The sequence below is a fragment of the Petromyzon marinus genome, chromosome 51 (assembly GCF_048934315.1).
Source record: "Petromyzon marinus isolate PM22_M1 ecotype Great Lakes invasive population chromosome 51, UKy_Petmar_22M1.pri1.0, whole genome shotgun sequence".
In the NCBI taxonomy this organism is placed as follows: Eukaryota; Metazoa; Chordata; class Hyperoartia; order Petromyzontiformes; family Petromyzontidae; genus Petromyzon; species Petromyzon marinus.
The window spans coordinates 9,412,386-9,434,237 of record NC_133717.1 but is presented as its reverse complement, the minus strand read 5'-3'; the positions used below and the strand labels follow the sequence as shown (position 1 = coordinate 9,434,237).

Genomic DNA, 21,852 nt, shown 5'->3' with positions numbered 1-21,852 from the left:
ATTATGGTCCCACCGGAAAATCAGTGAAAGGTCAGAAGGAAGGTGCAGAAATCTATTCTGACTTTCTACACCTTAAAGCAACATGTTAAGATAAGTCACCATGAAAACATGTACGGCCCTTTGTCAATTTGCTCGGTGGGTACGTACGGCATGAAAGAAGTTCAACATACATGCACATGTGATATGGGGCTCTGTGAATAAACTTAACTTTGTCGGTGAGTGCATTTTCTGAAAGGCGGGGAGAATAATTGTGTCTTATGATGCTACAATAAATATATGTGACCTGGAACGTTGCTCTGGTAGTCTAATTTGCACATGCCTCCATATTCTTATGAAGATATATAGATTATATGCACAATATCGGGGAATTATGCATTGATTCGTCTAAAGCTCATGATACAGTCATGGAATTGCATGCTTCAGAATCTGCATGGAATTTAATAGCATGTCACCCCTGCAGCCACTAGTGATGCTACAATTTACCACAATGTTAATAATTTATTATTGAATGGAATTGTGATCTTGAATTACAATTTCTGGAATTGCTGTGGATTGGGCGTTGCAGTGAATTGTTCCAATCGAAATGGATGATATCCTAGCGTTCTGTATACAGTACATTACGTTCTATGTGACCGGTTCTACAAATACATTTTAGTTTCAAAATGTAATGCATAGCTGCAAAAATCGACTACACAATGTTCAATCATGCGGTATTTGCTGCGTGACTTAAAATCTGCGACAAAACATAATACATTTGAGCAGGTGTTGTCAAGGTATACATTTCACGCATTCATAACTCGGTGTGTAACAACTAACCTTAATTGCGATTCAACGTTGCCGCAATTCAGGGTCGTCCTGCCGCCCAATGAAAAATCAATTACAATTCGGATTGATATGGCGTCTAAATGTGACCGTAGTTCAAGAAGCTGTAGATAAATTGTAAAAAGAAATACACATCTTGCACTGAGAGAAAAAAGAAAGAAAAACAGAAATTATCTTCTTGGTTCTTTCGGTAAAGTCACGTAAAGTCACTACGTCACTACGTGACTTTACCGAAAGAACCAAGAAGGTGAATCCCTGCAGTCACGAAAGCTTTAAATCGAAACAGAAATTATGTTTTTTTTTATCTCATTTTACCACAGTTTCGTATCGTGCTTTTTCGTCCAATTTGTACATTTCCAAATGCTTATTTAGCTTGAATGTAAGTATCCTTTGCATGTATGTTGCATACTTGTAAATCATTATTACACGCACCATTCCGTGCATTTTTCGTGAGTGTAAGAATTGCGTGTCCAGAAGATGGCAGTGCAGGACTAGAATTCAACAATAATAAGCAGGCAATAAATGTCTACGTCATTTCTACATCTGTCTATCCACATACAAAATTCTTACACAACCCATCAGCAGCACAACGTTGTTTGTGCATAATTCAGCAGCATTGATTCAATACAAACAAACTGGACCAGTTTCGAAATATCCTGCCTTATCTGCAGAATCAGATTTGCTTGATTCATGGCTTGCTTTTATTAACCAATGCTTGTTTTTTTTTTAAAGCAAGCCTGACTGATAATGAGACACCGTATGTCAAATTCGGTCCACAGATTTTATGAATCATCGCTGCTGAAATTATGCACTGCCAAAAGGTCGTGCGGCTAATGGCTTGTACAAACAACGCTTTTATATTTTCACATGGCGAGACGGATATATGGAGGAGACGTGTGCCTATTTATCTTGTTACAAATCGACAATTTTGTTTCAGTTGGTTACACATTGAACATTATTGGGCTCGGTAAAGCAAGCAGTTATAGTGTGCATACAACATTAATCAATGTATTGATTAAAATAGATTCTTACTCTCACTGGTGCATGTATCTATGTAATTGTGCGTATAAAACAATTATTTCAAATTAATATAGTTTATTATGAACTGTATCATCATGAATTGCAAAGATTCACATCAGTGTAGAGTGCACGCTCATTTCAAGGGAACAAAAATATATTTGCAAATAAAGTTTTCAACCCGAAATGGTGACAGTTCATCAAACTGTGGATGGGTGAATCAATAAGATAGCTAAGGTACAGCATGATCTTCCATTCCCATTAAAATTAAGTAAATTTTTTATCAGGTAAGGCCCACTGAGCGATGTATCTCTTTTTCAGAAGTGACCTGGCCATAAATGATAACTCAATGAAGTGGCCTATTGTGGACATTTATAGCAGCCAAATACTCGACACAAATGTTTCTAAATGTAGAGGGAAAAACTGGAGAACCCGCAGAAAAATCCACGCGGCCACCATGGGAAGAACATGCCAACTACAATTAGACAGGTGTCAGGGTCAGGATCGAACCCACGACCTCCTGCATACCAGGCGAGGTAGTTAACATCCCCCCACCGTGGCACCCCAAGTAGATGAGGAGCAAGGTGGTCCACACTTTCATTAAAATTATATCAGCTCACAGTGGTCATATTTTGCATATTGCACAAGTTTATTTAGTTGTCATTGATAGCTCTCCAAAACATGACACACAAAGAGCATATATTGAGGTTCAGCACAACTATTTTCACTTAGTATTAGTTGAATGCATACGTTTAATGTGTAAAATGTCGTGTTGTTTTGCCTGTTCGTTTGAACTTTGCAGATACGATTGCTGAATGACTTTCAAAAAGAGGTGCCATCGTTTTGGATCCGTTCACCTGAAAAGTACGCACACGTGCCTCGCAAATTACCAAAGCATGTGATGCGAGTTTTGTAGCAAAAACTATTGTGGAATTGTTTTATTGATTCAAAAAAGTATACACACTTAATCTTCTTGGTTCTTTTGGAAAAGTCACGTTAATGACTTTACCGAAAGAACCAAGAAGATGAATCCCTGCAGTCACGAAAGCTTTAAGTCGAAAAGTATACACACTTATTTTGCCTCTCATCGCAGAGTTTTAACTAAATACTTGGCTTATTACAGACTCATGAGCACTGGTGGATTTTTTTTTGCCTGCGCAGAACAAATTAGGAGTCCGTTTGGAGAAGTGGAATACAGGGTACAAGTATATGTAAAAAAATTTAGCCCTTTTGCCAATCCGCTGCTGGATGTTGACCTCTGCACACCATGGGGTTTATTTGACCATACTTCATCACGCTGGTCAGCATGAGTTGGTGAAGATGACGAGCATAGATATAGAAGCAGAGTACTTACAACAACGGATTTTTTTCCACAATATCCTCTGCTGCCTACCTTGTTGTCCTTTAATTTCTAGCACCTTTTATTCAGTGGGTTTTCAACCAAGCAATATCCAGGCTTCACTCCTGCTTTGCTTCTGAGATCTGACGAGATGGAGCATATTTTGGGTGACTTGTTCATGGGTGCAGTGCATCCTGCACGAATGACAGCCAAGGAGTGATGCCTGCATTGATTGGATTGTGCTTGTCCCATTCAGGTTAATGGAGGAGATTGTGGAAAGCACCCTGTCATTCCTCGCCTGCTCATCAGACCGCCCACAGAGAGAGGACACCACTCATAACATCGTCCATCCCATTTGCCTGCTGTCATTATTGGACCCTAAAGCAGCCTGGTTCAAACTCTGGATGGTGAGGCATGTGCAATGTTTTCCTGCTGTTGTTCTTCCCAACCAAGTAAGAGTCAATGTGATATCCATTGGTCATTTCCAGAATCTTATTGATAGTATGCACGTGGTCGATGGAAGAGAAAAGTTTCCTAAATCTGGCATGCACATACGGTTCGTTTGACTCTAAATGTTCCACTTTCCAGTTCCCTCTTATTCTTGTGAACAATATATATGTGCAAGAGGGGACTGATGGTCTTTGGTTATTAATATCACTTCTGTTTACCTTTTTGAAAATAAATAAGAATTGCAGCATAATTTCACGATTGACAAATTTTCATATCTGTTTCTGGATATAAATAAAGTCCAGAAAAATAGGTATCCAAAACTAATAATAACAATATCCAGCTCAGGAATCTTATAGCTTATTTATAACTGACAGAGGTGGTATATTGAGGGACATTGCACAACTTGCGAATCAAGTTGTGGACTAAACATGCATGCATTGTTTTGGTTCCATAGCATGGCTACTACAGCAGGACAGTGGTACTTCGGCTGTTGGAGACAAAATACATCTCACTGGTAAGTTCTCAGTCCTTTCGTAGATGGCTTAAGTTAAAAACGTGGACCAAATTGGCAGTATTCATATTCCTGTGCAAATGTAGATGCTAATTGACATGGGTATCTGCTGGGGCTACAGTGTGGCCAGGAGAGGACACTGCATAAAAATGGATTGTTGCACTGTACTATGCTCCAATGTTATGCTGCCCGCCCTCACTGACCAGCGTGTTGAAGTGTGGTCAAATAACCCCAATGACCTGCACAGTGTGGGGGAGATGCCATCATCCAGCAGTTGATTGACAAAAAAGGGCTGTACATTGTGGAATACAGGATTGTGGTATGATGGAGTTCATTGATGATATGATTTGGTGTGGACAGATTAAGGATGCTGTGCAGCAGTGTTACAGCTACAGGCAGGCATTGCAGAGCTGCCAGGATGGGACGGAGGAGATGAGAGCAAGCCTACAACAGCAGACCATTCGTGAGTGCCACAATATCCACCCATTGTTCGATTCCTTCATCCTGCAGATCGCTGTCAGACTGTCACACCTTCATCCCTTAATTTCACAATTCTGCCATTGCCTTATCCCTTCATCCTCTCATCCCTTCATCCCCTTCTTCATCATCCAGTTCATAAATGCATGAGCAGTTGTTCACCAAGACTACTAACCTTTAAGTCGCTGTCATTCATTCCCTTGTTAATGTATTCATTCATTATCTTTTGTCAGTACAGTCATTATTTTTTAATAGTGTGCTTTATTGATGCCATCATTCTCATCGAATGGAAAGATTGCCACCATTCTGTAGGACTCATAGCATAATATTTAATTTACAGCCTTGTAAATCCACTGCTGGATGAAGGCCTCTTCACCATGCTGGTCAGTGCTGATTGGTGAATTAATCGGCCCATGACCAGTTCATATATAACTCGTCACTGATGTTATTCATTTTCGCAAAATTTTACTCTGGTTACTGGGTTCGCAGCTTGTTGCGTCAACCACTGCACTACTCCCCTCGGAATGTTGGTCTTATAACTGTGGAGCAGTGATTCGTTTTCAGTTGTATAGATGGTCTGCACAGTACCATTGCTCGTGATGCAGTGGAAGATGGTTAGTGATACAGGGATAGTGCCATGTTCCTGTATAAAAACTATCCGTCATGAAGGCCACCCACCCCTACAAACTAGTGGCGATTCTAATGGGTATTGTTTCTGAAGACTTACAGACTGTGACGTTATTAATTAATGTTCATTGTGAAGATTTTTAAATAAATCTGCACATGAGTGACTTGGGAAATTAGTGTTAGAATTTAGGCATCTAGGGCCACTAAAATTGGGTTGTGAATCATTCCCAGCAAAGCAATATACATAAATTCTTAGCAACTCCGTCCTGTACGTTAATTAGTGAATTAATTTAATTTGTTGATTTTAGGATTTCTGCACGGGTGATTTATGTATCTGTTGAACTCCGTGATTGTGTGCACTAAATCATGTAACAGTGGTATCAAGAGACCAAAGGTGTCATTGACATTATTGGCAGTTAATCCACCTCTGAAGAAGAGCTGAAAAAAAATCAAATTAGTAATTCCCGTGACATCCATAATATCTGTGCTGAGATATATTCCTTTGCGACATAGTTGAATTCAGGTTGATTTCTGGATTTATTCCATTTGTCCTTCAGGAATAGTTTATATTAAATGTGTTTGGGCAGTACATGTCCTTGTGTTAGATTCATCTACGCTCGATGGGTTCTACATTGACATTGTTTAAGGATTCAAGGATTTGAATGTATTGGGAACTTAAAGACCTCAGCACCTCCAAGCACCTTACGTCACATCTCAACGATTCTATTGCCTGAGGGGACTTGCAGTAGCAACTGTGCCTACACAACAACAATTGCCATTCGCCACTAAGTGATGGTGATGTCACCACGGCATTTGTACCAGGCTAGGTGCACATTGAGGCCACGTGAAGTGTCAAAGGCTTGATTACATGAGGCCATGGAACATATCCAGGTGCCATGGATTAGCCGACTGAAATGACTGGCAGATGCACCACCTGTCCTACCCGCTGTGCGAACTTGAAGTGTTTTAGCCACCCGGCGCTCAACTCATTATGAGCGTTGCTCATCCACCCTCCGTTGTTGCTGGAGGGCAAATGCTTCCAGCTGCCTAGAAGTATCATTCATGAGCCTCCACCACAACGACTGATCTTGACACTTGCTGGTGTTAGTCATCAGCAAATCCAATCGGCTCCAAATTATTCTTTACCACATTGGTCGACCTAGCCTGTGCCATGTCCATTTAGCCTCCTCTATCTGGCCAAACAAGCTGCTTGAGCATTGTGGGAATGCGGGTTACATGACCCAGCCTGCAGATGGGTATAGTTTGCCAGAAGTGGGTAATGTTACTTTGTGTGTTTTTTAAATGAAGTAATTGTGTTTTTTTTGGTAAATATATAACAATACATCTTGCAATGCAGTTGCATTAAGTTACTCCATACATCAAAATTGACATTGTATAACGTATTGACTCTCTTCAAATGCAGGCACTGGCAAGTTATTCCATTAGATCTTCTGCATGCTTGTAATATGTAAAGATCCCTCACAATGTTAAAATGTGTTGGACCAATTATGACAAGAATAAATACTTACATATTTGCATGTTGTACATGAATGTTATTTATAGCGAGGTGAGAGCCCACTGAGACAACAGTATATAGCAAGTGAGCCCTGGGGGTGAAAGCAAATAATGTACAGTAAAGGATTAAAAAAACACATCGAAAACAGAAGGTGAAAACAAATGTCTAAACACAATCACTAAAAATATTTAGCTATATTTTTCACACCTTTGCAGCCAAGAAAATAGCACAAATTAATAAAATATGTTACTGTATATGCTCCAAACAATTCAAGATTCTATACTAGTGCATCTGACATTCCTCCCTCACCATGCCGCCGATTGTTTAATATCAAGGCGTTGGCAATTATGGTTGGACGCATAGAAAGTAGCAGGTTTCCTTGTACAGACCCTTTGTCAATCTGTGCTGGACGAGGGCCTTCCCACGGCTTATCGTGAAGGTTATTTGACCCTACTTACATGCATCATCATGCTGGTCAGTGCAGGTTGGTGAAGGTGGGGGAGCATAGACACGTGAGTCTAGAATTTTGCAGTGCTCTCTGTTGCCCACCACGTAGTCTTATGACAACCTGTTCGGCATGGTGGTCGCTCATCCAAGCACTATCCTGGCTCAATCCCGGTTACTTTTCGACGTCTGATGAGAACAAGGAACGTTCTGTGTGATGTGGTAATCATAATAATTCCTGAAGGCCTGCACCCATAATATAGTTGTTTTTGGGGGGGGGGGGGGTTAGATCGCTTTAATGTAAATGTGTCGTTAAATCCGCCACCAACTGCACGTTGTGTTCTGTGCACACAGAGAGCGGGCGAAGAACAACATACACGCGGGCCGAGCTGCTGTACCTGCACTTTGTGCACTCGCTGTGCATGCTGGGACGGCTGCTGATGTACGCCCATGGACGAAAACTTTTCCCGCTCATCATTTCAAATCGCAAAGGTGGGTAAAGCATTGCCATTGTAGGGAGTGGAACCATTGAATAATTTTGGGATTATAAATAATGAAATGTCAAATGTATTCAAGTTCTTTCATCGACATCAGCCATTTTCTATTCACTGCTCGATGGACAAATATAAAGATCCCCCGTATACCCATAACAGACTGTTAGGGCAAGTGCTGTTAGCGAGCACCTATGAAGGCCGGCACGGCACACGAAGGGGTGGATGGCCAACACCACGCCCAACCGCCTTTGTCTCCCTAGTGGCAATGTTGACACACTGCACCAGGTACTCACTTGAGGCTGAGTCGACCTAGGGATAGCCCAGGACCAGTTCAGATAATTGTCACTGGTGTTCAGGTTTATAGCGTAGCTACGCTAACCACGGCACCACCGCTCCCCCACAGATAGATGTCGCAATCCATATAATCCTACAGATGAGCTGAACTCATTGCTCCATCTCTATTGGTTATCCTCATTCATATTCTCTTTTGATAGACATGTCACTATTTTCTTCCATCAACCATAATCCCTTCGAATGATGCATTCTGCTGAAGCTCATTCACTTAACCATCGGCATAATGTCACTCATTTGTGTTTGTTCCATGATCTATGTGTTCCTCTTTGTGTCGCTCAGTAGAATTCCAAACGTGCATCTGTCCACGCGTATTTTTCTACTCTTCAGCTTTCTTCCATTTTGTTTGTTATTGTCCTTATTTCTGGTTTGATTGTTAACAAGTCCTTTCGTGTATAAATCTCGAGATTAAACATTACAATAATTTCAGAGAGCATGCTTCATACATAGAGGTGTAAAGATTGAGGGTTTGTTATTCAGTTCAAGCATTGATCGTTTTTATTTACAGTGTGGTGAATGTAGCAGACTTTCCTGGCTGTTTGGATAAAGTAACCATATTTTTCACGACATATACAAATCTTTAAAGTATTGATTCTTACAAATGCGATTTATTGCATGTATCATGAGCTTAAGTATAGATATTAATAGCTACATTGAGGCTTAGTTACCCTTCTATTGTTAACCCAGGAAAGCCGTTGTTGTGAGAGTGATACTGCTTGAGAACATGTTTATTTCTTTCACGCTGGAATGTGTTGGTGTGATAAGAGTGCGTTTGATATTTTGACGGGTTAGACAGATGACTGTATTTCGGATTTTAGAATGAAAGATGCTTGCTTGGCCGTGTGCCTCTGTGTGTTTGTTTTTTTTTCACTGCAGAACCAGTTTCCCTGTCAGACGTGATGGTGCTGTGTGTCCAGCTCATGTGCATGCATGGCGGAGCACCCAGGCAATTCAAGAAACAGTCGGGAACGCGTTCTGGTCAGAAATCAACCGACCCATCCGTGGTGTTCATTACTTTTTCAAGCATAACATGATATGTCACTCAGCAGAACAGTTGCAACTTTCTTTGGCGAACGATCGACATGACCACCCTTTCCCAAATATGACAAAATTTAACTTGGCAAACAAAAACTGTGTATTTTAAAGCAACCCTTTCACAAGGATCTGTTTATTGATTCATAGTGCGTCGAACAAATAAATGATATCCTAGGGATGAGCAAAGCGATGGCGTGTGTGGTGTTTACCGCCAAGCAGACGTGTATGACCCTGGCACGCTGGCGCTTGGGGTCCTGAGAATGCTGTGCGATGGCAAGGAGAGTGCGACCGAATGCCTCTACAATGACGCCGTGGTGCATGCCCTTACACTGCCGATATCCGCCTGCCTGGAAGGCAGAATGGTGAGCCTGAACTTTGACTTCACTGCCATTTACGCGCTCGCACATACCCATAAATGAATAACGGCGCTGAAAGGCTCGGGCGTGCCAAACTCTTTGCAAGCAGCTTTTCCTTCCGCGAGTGATGTTTGCTTTTGGGTGGTGTAAGTTCCGTGTGTCACGGCCACTGTTACCATTGTCGTTGGCATTGTCCACGGTTGCGCAGTTTCGTGTTGAGTTTAATGATTTAGTGTACATCTAAGCTGGCTGTCATGCTCTAGTAAAGTGAAAGATTTGGAACAGCAACACTTGGTCTGTGAATAAGGCCAGGTCGGCAGTTGCACCGCAGCATGTGGAATATCTGTGCATGTCAAAAAAGCTACGGTTTTTAAGAGAATGTGATTCACTTTTGTCAGTTTAATTTCATAGTACAGTGGATTTTTACTTATCTGAAACGCTTTCATTATGGACGGTTTTTTTTTACCTATAACAGGCATATGCAAACAGTGTAAGTCAAAGGACAAATGTGTTTTTTCTCATTCACTCGTCGATTTGCGGTCGTAAAAATTTTAACTGCTGGATTATGCATAGCTTTTTGCAATTTAAGAATTAATGCATGGCTTTACGAATACTTAGAAGGCTGAACGCGTTCAATTTAATAGCAAAAAATATTGCTTTGACTTAGTAACTGCCTTTAACCCATTATCAATCTACTCCTGGAAAAAAATCATGCATATGCTACGCCAGTCAGTAAGTTGCTTGACCATACTTCACCACGCTGGTCAGTGTTGGTTGGTGAAGGAAAGGAACCAAGGACCGGTTCCAGATATCACATGACACTGATGTTATCCGTGGCAACGGATATAACTCAGGTTACAAGCTTCAAAGGGCAGTGCGCAAACCACTGCACCATCGCTCCACACCAAAATGTATTTCATGTTGACCTTACTAGCTAAATTAAGTTTTCTAAGTGTGTATTAAAATCACCTTACCTGAAGAAAAGCGATTCACTGAAACTTGTATAGTTGATACAACTACGTTAGCCGACTGTGCATTAGACGTGTGAGCGTGTCGCCTCATGACAGTGCATGTTCCGTCTCTTGCCACTGTGCTCAGAGCGGCGCCAACAAAGAATCGACGCTGCTGCACGTGGCCGACATTATGGCTCGTGTGGCCTCCACGGATCGCGGCCTCTCATTGCTGTTGTGGGGGGAGGGCAAGCTGAGCGCTCAGGCGGGCAGGTGGGATCTAGTGTCGCACGGGTAACACTTGTGCCTCGGAGCAAGAAGGACCTGAGTTTGATTCCCGACTCGGGTGCCTTTCTGCGATGAGTTTGTATGTTCTTTACCTGTTCCACATGGGTTTCTTCCAGGCTCTCCAGTTTCCTCCCATAGCTAACTGGTATTGGCCAAACATCAGAATTCTGAAAAATTACTCAATTGGCATTATACATAGCAACATCAAACCCCGTTCTGCAAAAACTTTGCAAGACCCTCCTAAAATAGAATCTTGCCCGAAACGTCGTGATTTATTTGATTTTATTTCAGGCTCTCCAGTTTCCTCCCATAGCTAACTGGTATTGGCCAAACATCAGAATTCTGAAAAATGACTCAATTGGCATTATACATAGCAACATCAAACCCCGTTCTGCAAAAAACTTTGCAAGACCCTCCTAAAATAGAATCTTGCCCGAAACGTCGTGATTTATTTGATTTTATTTCTACCTACGTGACTTTACCGAAAGAACCAAAGAGTATAATGAGAATAGTACAGTTACAGATGGACATAACCATACTTTATACAGGCATAGTTCTGATATACAGTGAGGGAAAAAAAGTATTTGATCCCCTGCTGATTTTGTACGCTTGCCCACTGACAAAGAAATGATCAGTCTATAATTTTAATGGTAGGTTTATTTGAACAGTGGGAGACAGAATAACAAGAACAAAATCCAGAAAAACGCATGTCAAAAATGGTATTGCATTTTAATGAGGGAAATAAGTATTTGACCGCCTCGCAATCAGAAAGATTTCTGGCTCCCAGGTGTCTTTTATACAGGTAACGAGCTGAGATTAGGAGCACACTCTTAAAGGGAGTGCTCCTAATCTCAGCTTGTTACCTGTATAAAAAACAACCCGTCCACAGAAGCAATCAATCAATCAGATTCCAAACTCTCCACCATGGCCAAGACCAAAGAGCTCTCCAAGGATGTCAGGGACAAGATTGTAGACCTACACAAGGCTGGAATGGGCTACAAGACCATTGCCAAACAGTTTGGTGAGAAGGTAACAACAGTTGGTGCGATTATTCGCAAATGGAAGAAACACAAAAGAACTGTCAATCTCCCTCGACCTGGGGCTCCATGCAAGATCTCACCTCGTGGAGTTGCAATGATCATGAGAACGGTGAGGAATCAGCCCAGAACTACACGGGAGGATCTTGTCAATGATCTCAAGGCAGCTGGGACCATAGTCACCAAGAAAACAATTGGTAACACTACGCCGTGAAGGACTGAAATCCTGCAGTGCCTGCAAGGTCCCCCTGCTCAAGAAAGCACATATACATACCCGTCTGAAGTTTGCCAATGAACATCTGAATGATTCAGAGGACAACTGGGTGAAAGTGTTGTGGTCAGATGAGACCAAAATGGAGCTCTTTGGCATCAACTCAACTCGCCGTGTTTGGAGGAGGAGGAATGCTGCCTATGACCCCAAGAACACCATCCCCACCGTCAAACATTGAGGTGGAAACATGCTTTGGGGGTGTCCTTCTGCTAAGGGGACAGGACAACTTCACCGCATCAAAGGGACGATAGACGGGGCCATGTACCGTCAAATCTTGGGTGAGAACCTCCTTCCCTCAGCCAGGGAACTGAAAATGGGTCGTGGATGGGTATTCCAGCATGACAATGACCCAAAACACACGACCAAGGCAACAAAGGAGTGGCTCAAGAAGAAACACATTAAAGTCCTGGAGTGGCCTAGCCAGTCTCCAGACCCTAATCCCATGGAAAATCTGTGGAGGGAGCTGAATGTTTGAGTTTGCCAAACATCAGCCTCGAAATCTTAATGACTTGGAGAAGATCTGCAAAGAGGAGTGGGACAAAATCCCTCCTGAGATGTGTGCAAACCTGGTGGCCAACTACAAGAAACGTCTGACCTCTGTGATTGCCAACAAGGATTTTGCAACCAAGTACTAAGTCATGTTTTGCAGAGGGGTCAAATACTTATTTCCCTCATTAAAATGCAAATCAATTTATAACATTTTTGACATGCGTTTTTCTGGATTTTGTTGTTGTTATTCTGTCTCTCACTGTTCAAATAAACCTACCATTAAAATTATAGACTTATCATTTCTTTGTCAGTGGGCAAACATACAAAATCAGCAGGGGATCAAATACTTTTTTCCCTCACTGTACACACACTTAGTTTTGTCCGAATATAATGTATCTGTACCACCTAGGGGGGCAAATGCTAACAATGATTTTTTTTAGAAGCATTCTATCTCTAAATGATAGCAAATTAAACCGTGTTAGCTTTTTTAAATAGGTAAATTGTATAAAGAGGGTACCATAGCCTGTGTGATAGAGATATTGTTTCGTAAAATAATAATGTGAAATGAAACATCCATGTGATATGAATAAATAGGAAGAATCTCTATGAAACACACAGGAGGATGTATACTCAGCTTTCTGCCCATGTCGGATAATGCCTGTGGTGCATACTGGTAGTATTTGCACCCCAAGTGGTACCAACTCCCTTGGATCATGAGATACAAAGGTTGTGCTTTCATTCAGCTTCTACTGTTTCGACAGCTACAGCGTGCTGCTCTGTTTACTACGAGCCATTTTAATTGAAAATGGTCCGGTGATATATGGGCTTTTGTGCCAAATGAGACCCTATTGAGGCTCATTAACTTCTCATTGAAACTGTCAGCATATGAAAAATGGTTGTTGGTCATTTTTATTGTCTAACTTTATCTTGCTTTTCAAAGCAGGCTTCTAGCTGTTTGTTGTATCACTATTCATTGAAGAAACATACTACAGTATATATATATGACGAGGGGGTGGGTGGCCAGCAGCACGCCCGTCCGCCTTTGTCTCCCCAGTGGTGATGTTCACACCACAGCAGTTACTCGTTTGAGGCTGAGTCGACCTAGGGGAGGCCCTGGAGCGGTTGAAATAATCGTCACCGGTGGTGGCCGTGAGCGGGAATCAAACTGGGGTCGCCGGGTTCGTAGCGTGGCGCGCTAACCGCTACACTACAATGCGTTACGCTTCCACATGCGCGGGTCACGTTACATATTTGACATCACAGCTCACTTGCCGTGCAAAAAATAGATGCATTATTGAGCTCCCCCCCCCCCCAAAAAAGTGTATTTTTATTATTTTTGCATGGTGTACAGTCTGGAAAGTACCCACATGGCAAATTCAAAGTTTATTGCATGTTGGGAAGTATGCTAAACATTTTGAACAGACACACATATTCACAACTTTGCCTTTTATATATATGATATGAAGCAGAATTTCCTTAAAGTGGCATATACAATTCATCAATGGCGCTGAACAAATTTACTAAGCTCATATCATTGATCAGTTAATACATTAACATTGATATTTAAGAACAGCGTTCAAGCCAAAAAATTTCGCTTTTTTCATTTCCGATTCACATAATCTAGATTTTAAGTTTTCGTGACTGCAGGGATCCAAACTCTTTGGTTCTTTCGGTAAAGTCACGTAGGTATAAAATAAAATAAATTAAATCACGACGTTGCGATTGCAACACAAGCAATCATCATCAGGTGGGAAAACCACAGCAAGAAATTCTTTTTCACATAATAATACGGTTAATAATGTCCTTTGTTTAACCAGCAAAGCTTTGCTGGCTCATGGCACTCTTATTCAAGAGACTTCTGTATTGGAATATTTGGACAATTCCATTCATGGGTGTTAAGCCACATATATATTAAAAAAAAACTTAACTATTTTTATTTTACCAGGCAAGGCACACAGAGCTATAGAGTTATTTTTCAGAAGCGCCCTGACCACAAATGGTCGCTTAAGGAAGTGGCTTATCATGTGGAAATGTATAGCAGCCAAATACTCTAAATGCACGCTTATATATGTTATGTGAATAATAAATTTGAGTTCACAGAAAATCTGCAGCCAATATACATTCTATGTGTGTCACAGCAGCATATATAATACTGCAAAATCTTGAAAATGCATTGAATTGTGGTGGAGATGAGGTATTTAGTGTATCAAAATAACCTTAAATTATGGCAAGTGCAATTTCTAAAAATATAACAATTTCATATTACAATATTAAAAATGTTGCCCAAATAAATAATTATGGCTGAGCATGTAGAAAAAATTCCATCGTAGTGTTGTATAGTTTTAATTTTAAGGCTTTTAAATTACTATCATTGGTCAATTCGGTAGTGCCTTGCATTAGAAATATATAAAGCGTTCTCTATTATTAAATATTAGGGGCCATCCATAAATGACGTCACGCACCTGGGGGGGGGTCAGACATTTGTGACGATGTGTGACGAGGGGGGGGGGGGGTTGAGACATGTGACGTCACATCAAAATGCGCAACTTTAAATAAATATAGACAACACGTTCTACTTAATTAAATAGACTTTTTGATAAATGTTTCTCCTACAACATCAGATTGCAGCGGCACATTAAATACGCACTACAATGACAATAGTTTAAAGCGATTTGAAGCATGTTTTATTTTTCTGGGGGGGGGGGGGCAACATTTTGTGACGTCATATTTGAGGGGGGGGGTCTGACTTTTTGTGACGCCGTGTGACTAGGGGGGGGGGGTCAAAAATCGTCCAAAATCGCGTGACATCATTTATGGACAGTCCCTTAGTAGCATTTTCTACAGAAAAAATATCTGCTACCAGCAAGGTCTGACTCATGAAGATCTATATTTCTCTCCAAATAACCGTTTTTGCATTTATATATATAAAAAAAATTACATTACAATTATACGCCAAATTTTAAGCAATATATAAATTGGACACAAAATGTGGATCATGTCCCCTGTGTCATGGGAGTGTGAATATGCATTGTAATGTGCTGTTTTCTCACTTTGTGGCACTTTGTCAAGTTCCCTGTCTTGTGAATCAATTAATTCAGGGTCAATATTTGAACCGATAATCAATTCCTTAACCGTGCCAGTTGAGTTTGATTCCCAACCATAGCCGATATCAGTGACATGTGACATCTGAACTGGTAATAAACCCCACTTCACCAACCCACAATAAATAATGTGATGCAGTATGGTCTAATGATCCCCATGATCGACACTGCATATGGAGTCCTTTATCCAGAAACGGGCTGTGCTTCATTATGCTGATTTACAAAAAGCATTCCTAATCACATTCAATGTTAACATTACTGCTGTTAAATGGGAACACTGGTGGAATTTCAATGAATCACCACCCACCACCTCAAGTCAATTCTTTACCTGTTACGCTCATTAATGGGCTCAACCGGATATTTTGTTTGCCTCGCTTCATCGAACCCAGGTCATCTCCCGCGCACGTGATCGTCGAGTTCTGCAAGCGCACGCTCGACGGACCCCTGGTCACACCCGCGGGCCCCGTGCAGCTGCCCTGGGCCGTGATCGGAGCCTTTGTGTTCGTCTGTCGCCAGCTCTACAACACGGCCGAGGGGCTCCAGGTGCTGCAGCCATACCGTCTGCACGATTGCCTGGCGCACGCCTGGAGGGAGGTACGTGTGCGTTTGGTACGGCGTCGATTTTATTATTGGCGACATAAGTCGTGAAAATATTTGTCGACAATGCACTATCAAAGTAATGAGGGCTCGGGGTGAGCATCTACATCATTAGACCTCCTTTGCCAGTACCAAAATGTAATAATAGGGTTTTTCCCCTTTTTTCTGGCAACAAAACTGAAACCTTTTTACAAGGATTCATGTCTGCATTAACCTCAATACCTGCAGTCAAAATGCAAACAAAAACATACCAGAAAAAAGGGGAAAAACCCTATTATTACATTTTGGTACTGGCAAAGGAGGTCTAATGATGATCTCTTATCCTCAACTTGTGGACAATTGGAATCGCAGCATCATACCAGATCACATACAGTGGTCACATGACTCCTCAAGGTTGTGTGCTTTGTATGTAAATCGTGGTTCATATCACACCCTATTCAGAAAACACTGTTTTCATTGTGGGACAGAATTCCATCACTCTAAAATACTGCCACACTAAGCTGCCATAGTTGCTCACAGTAAATGTGTTGCAGGTGACAACTGCAGGCAACGATTGCTCTCGTGTATTCGAAGATTAAGCTCTACCCTGGCTGTCTCATACTCCACTTACCACTATTTAAATGTACGGCAGTGGTTTGTTTTCGATGATTTGTAGCCCCTACCCCATGGCTGCACTACTATTTCACAGGCGAGCAGTGCAGTAGAGAGGGCTCCTACTCCAGTGTCTGGTGAAGACAGCTGTATGCCCTCATCCAGCCAAGACACACAGGCATTGTAAGTATGAGCCATGAGGCTGCTGTGCAAAACATTACTCTGAATGGCTAAAATGTATCATACTGCATTGTGCTTGTGCCTGTATGACTGTGCATGTGTTTGTTTGTGTATGTCCAAGTCTATGTGAATGCATTTGTGTGTAGGGAGTGGTGGTGAAGTGGTTAGTAAATTGCGCTAAGAGCACAGAAACCTGACTTTGATCCCTGGCAATGGCTAACATCACTGGTGAGTGGTCTCAACACTGGTTCTGGGCCTGCCCAAGGTTGACTAAGCCGATTCGCACGGTTGGCTACGTACGGTGCGAAAGAAGTTCAACTTACATCCATAAATGAGTTCCAGGTACCTTGTGTAGGCCAGACCAAGGAGGCTAGGTGTGCTGCTGGCCAAACTACCCCATCATGCACTGTGCTGCCCTTAATGCGTGCTCAGTAACAGCACTTGTCCCAACAGTCTGTTAAAGGCTAATTGGGGGTGGGGGGGGTGCCTCTGTGTGTTTGTGTGACTGCGTATGCCCGCGTGCCCTTTGCCGATGCACCCGCAGGCTAGCATGGGAGGAGACTCTGCTAGATAACCTGCTGAACTTTGCGGCGACCCCTCGAGGACTCCTGCTGCTGCAGCAGACCGGAGCCATTGGCCAGTGCGTTGCATACATGTTCAGCCGCTACACAAGCAAGCTGCAGGTGCGCTTATTGCCATATGGTGTGTTCGTTTATAAACACCGTAGGTTGAATTTAATTAGTAAACGGCTCCAAATAGATCACTGCATTTTCAACTGTTCTCTCCACTTGTTATCTTGATTGTATTTTTCCGACGTTTCGAACGCAACACAAGCGGTTGTCTTCACAAGTGGTCGTCTTCAGGTTCCGCATTGGAAGACGACCGCTTGTGTTGCGATCGAAACGTCGTAGCTTTTAGTTATTTTTTTGTTGTTTTCTTTGAACCTATCTACGTGACTTTACCGAAAGGCCCAAACAATATGAATTCCTGCAGTCACGAAAGCTTTAAGTCAAGATTTATACATATCCTCCTTTGCATAAAACATACCTATGGCCAAAGGATGCGGAATTGACCCGATCTTTCCAGATTTGGGGAGCTAAGCAGCGTTGAGCCTGAATAGTGCTCGATGTGTGACCACCATGCATAAAATAGGTGATGTAGGCTTCTGCTGCACGGCTACGTTTTCAGCAGAGGGCAGTGCAAGAGCATTTTTCATTTTGTAATATTCTCAAAAGTCCATGCCCCACGTTTTCACTAACCCACATTGACCAGCTTCGGTGAAGTATGGTTAAATTACTATCACGATCCACACAGCGTAGAAAGGCCATTTTATCCAGCAGTTATTTGGGAAAGCAGCAGTACATTCACAAAGATGTAGGACTAGGAAATCATGAATATGATAGACGTTATATTGGTGACTTAGTGTGATGTGCTTGTGCAGGTGAGCAAGTGCGAGAAGTTTGGCTATGGAGTAATGGTCACACAGGTGTCAGCCACTGCTCCAGGCATTGCTGCTGTTAACAACTCTGGTAAGACATGTGCACACACAGTTCTGTTAACTTCTCCCCAATTTTACCATGTAACGTGTTCCCATTGCACATATATTCTAAAACTATCCTCCCCCTATGTAATATGGGGAAACTTTATTTGCAATATGGGCTTTATCATTTGATATTCTTTATTTGCACAATGTGTCCCTGGAACATACTCAGACAAATAAAAAGCGTTTGACACAACATTACTATGGTTTTATGAGTAAGCCTTTGGGAGCATTTTTGCTTTACACAACGTGGCTTTACCGAAAGAAACAAAGAATATGAATTCCTGGATTCACGAAAGTTTTAAGTCAAAATTTAACCGCCTCTACGGGGAGGATTTCCACATAACCGTAAGATCTTTGAGCAAACTCCGGGACAAGAAAGCTCATCTGATCGAGTCACTCACATTTCTGAAGAGATGCCGCGACTCTTAAGGTAATACCGATCTCATTTACACGGACCTCTGCTGCTGTCACATCTTCCAATGCCAAACGAAATTTTGTTCAGGGCTGGCTTGGCCCTGATCTCAGAGAGAATTAGACTGCTCCGCACTGAACTAGTTCATGTGGACAAGACACTCTTGAAATCACACTTAACATTGACGGAAAAAATGTCAACATCTGATTGGGAACATGTAGATAACGTGACTGCTTCATCAGCCACTACAATGTCAGCTAAATGTAAACATAACCTGATTTACAAGTTAAACCTCCTTTCCAAGAAGAAACCAGATCTATAAATTAAAAAAGTTAGACGTTGACAAGGTTGTTATTAATCTGAGTAATAGTCCATATTTTAACGGTTTAAAATTGTTTCTGGTTAAAGGGCTGAACTTCGCAGTCACCCCCAAACACATACCAGTGGATGACATTATTGCCCAGGTTGATGTAGCCCTAAAGGGTTTGGGACATATCGCTGCAGACGTGACAAGATCTGAAATAGCTGCAACCCTCAAAAGCGCCAAGATACCAGACAGCAACATCAGTAAGGATGAGCGTTTTGAGTTATCTCAATTAAAAAAGAGGGATGATATCATCATCCTCTCAGTTGACAAGGGCAATGCCACAGTCATCATGAACAAAACTGTGTACAACAACAATATTCAGGACCTACTTAATGATGGTAGCTATGCAAAAAATAAAAGAGATCCCACCAACAGCCTCGTTACAAAAACGACTGACTCAGCTTAATTAATTTAACGGAACAAAGGGTTTTCCTTAAAACCTTCTGCTGCTAGACCACCCAGATTATATGGCTTACCAAAAATCCATAAAGAAGGTACACCCCTTCGTCCCATCGTCTCCACCATTGGCTCACCCACCTACAAACTCGCCCGATATCTGTCTGAGACCTTACAGCCATTCACTGGTAAGACTACCTCTTCTGTACTTAACTTAGCTCACCTGGTATTGTCAATTAAGGACATCTCACTGTCCCCAGATGATTTGCTCGTTAGTTTCGATGTAGTTTCTTTGTTCACCAAAGTCCCTGTGCCCGATACCATTGCAATCATTGAAGATTTGGTCCAAAAAGGATTGAATGCTGATGTACCGGCCCTGGTGAAACACTGCCTCACCAATACAAACTTCAGCTGTAATGGAACATTCTGCAAACAGACTGAAGGAACCTCAATGTGTTCTCCCTTATCTCCGGTTGCTTTCATGGAAAAATTTGAGATGGACGCCATCCAAGCATCCACTCTATGCCCATCCTTGTGGAAGAGGTACATTTATGACACGTTCGTCATCTGGCCACATGGCCGACCGGCTCTGAACCAATTCCTCAAACACATCAATTCCATACACCCAGCCATCAAATTCACCATGGAGGTAGAAAAGGATGACAAGCTACTTTTCTTGGATGTCCGAATCAAAAGAGACCAGATGGCTCAATGAGCCATTCTGTATTCAGGAAAGTAACCCATTCTGAGGCCTACCTAAAACCTGATTCCCACCACCATCCCAGAAGAATCCCTCATCAAAACGCTACACCATAGAGCTCAATGTATCTCCGACCATGAACACCTAACCAGTGAACTCAAACACGGACACCAAGCTCTCAAGGCAAATTGATAGTCTGACTACACAATCCGCAAAGCCATCACCCCAACCGTGAGGAAGGAGCCATCTGAGGATCCAATAAAAACATCACCTTGCCATACATAGCAGGGGTAACCAAAGAGATTTCCAAAATCATGAACAAACACAATATCCAGGTCCGATTTAACACATTAGATCAAATTCGTGATCTGATCCCATCTGTGAAGGACAAGATCCCTCACATGCAATATCCCAGCGTCTACAAACTAAGCTGTATCTGCGGCAGCAGTTACAAAGCGACATGTCTCGGACCGTGTTCGTCAGCATGAGGCAGATTTGAAACACGGTAGGACCATTACTTCTGCCATGCCTGATCATTATTTGAATGCGGCTGGCTCACACGAAATTTGTTTCTCTAAGACGATGGTACTTTGCAAGTCCACTGGCTATCAACAAAGATTTGTTCATGAAGCCATCGATATATACAGACACAGACACAATTTAAACCGAGAAGATGGATACAAACTCAGCAATCATTGGAAAGATGTCATCAACCACTTTGGGTCATGACTTGATTTATGTTCTTTTGTCAAGGGAGCACAGGTCAATTCATGACTTGATTTGTGTTTTCTTATTCTTAGTTATTTCGGTAAAGTCACGTTGTTTCATATATATTTTATTATTTTGTTGTTTCCCTTCAACTTGACTTTACCGAAAGAACTAAGAATATGAATTACTGCAGTCACGAAAGCTTTAAATCAAAATTTGTGTTTTCTTGTTACCTTACCCCAGGGCACATATGCCCCGCCCACTTCGTTCTGACACCGAGACGTTTTGTTGGCATTGCATGTTCTATGCTTCCACCGCCGTAGCGCTTGTGCCACATCCCCTTTTTTTGAAACCTTTAAAAACGGTTGCCTTCAGTGACCTCCCCCTCTTTCCTGCTGAAGACGATCGCTTGTTTTGTGATCGAAAGGTCGTGGTTTTTTATTTTATTTATTTTACCAAAAGACCCAAAGAATAAGACTACATTATAGACTGCCAGTACGCTCACTCAGGTTAAGAACCAGGCTACAATCTACATTATAGACTACCAGTACGCTCACTCAGTTTAATAACCATTGCTACAGTCTACATTGTAGACTGCCAATACGCTCACCAAGCTTAAAAACCAGGCTACAGTCTAACATTATAGACTTTCAGTACACTCACCGAGGTTAAGAACCAGGCTACAGGCTACATTATAGACTGCCAGTACACTCACCCAGCTTAATAACCATTGCTACAGTCTACATTATAGACTGCCAGTACACTCACCAAACTTAATAACCA

At 41.9% G+C, this 21,852-nt stretch overlaps 1 protein-coding gene across 7 annotated transcripts in view; it reads left to right on the top strand.

Moving 5' to 3' along the window:
• Nucleotides 1–21,852, top strand: part of TBC1D32 (TBC1 domain family member 32) — a 57,464-nt gene that overhangs the window by 10,851 nt on the left and 24,761 nt on the right. For all 7 annotated transcript variants that reach the window (XM_032973385.2, XM_076074954.1, XM_032973383.2 and 4 more), the window contains 12 exons: nucleotides 2,642–2,703; nucleotides 3,435–3,585; nucleotides 4,083–4,142; nucleotides 4,500–4,602; nucleotides 7,558–7,695; nucleotides 8,925–9,026; nucleotides 9,303–9,445; nucleotides 10,538–10,662; nucleotides 15,965–16,169; nucleotides 16,861–16,946; nucleotides 17,488–17,626; nucleotides 18,385–18,472. In XM_032973385.2, the coding sequence (XP_032829276.2) occupies nucleotides 2,642–2,703; nucleotides 3,435–3,585; nucleotides 4,083–4,142; nucleotides 4,500–4,602; nucleotides 7,558–7,695; nucleotides 8,925–9,026; nucleotides 9,303–9,445; nucleotides 10,538–10,662; nucleotides 15,965–16,169; nucleotides 16,861–16,946; nucleotides 17,488–17,626; nucleotides 18,385–18,472 (1,402 nt within the window). The remainder of the gene's footprint in view (nucleotides 1–2,641; nucleotides 2,704–3,434; nucleotides 3,586–4,082; nucleotides 4,143–4,499; nucleotides 4,603–7,557; nucleotides 7,696–8,924; nucleotides 9,027–9,302; nucleotides 9,446–10,537; nucleotides 10,663–15,964; nucleotides 16,170–16,860; nucleotides 16,947–17,487; nucleotides 17,627–18,384; nucleotides 18,473–21,852) is intronic.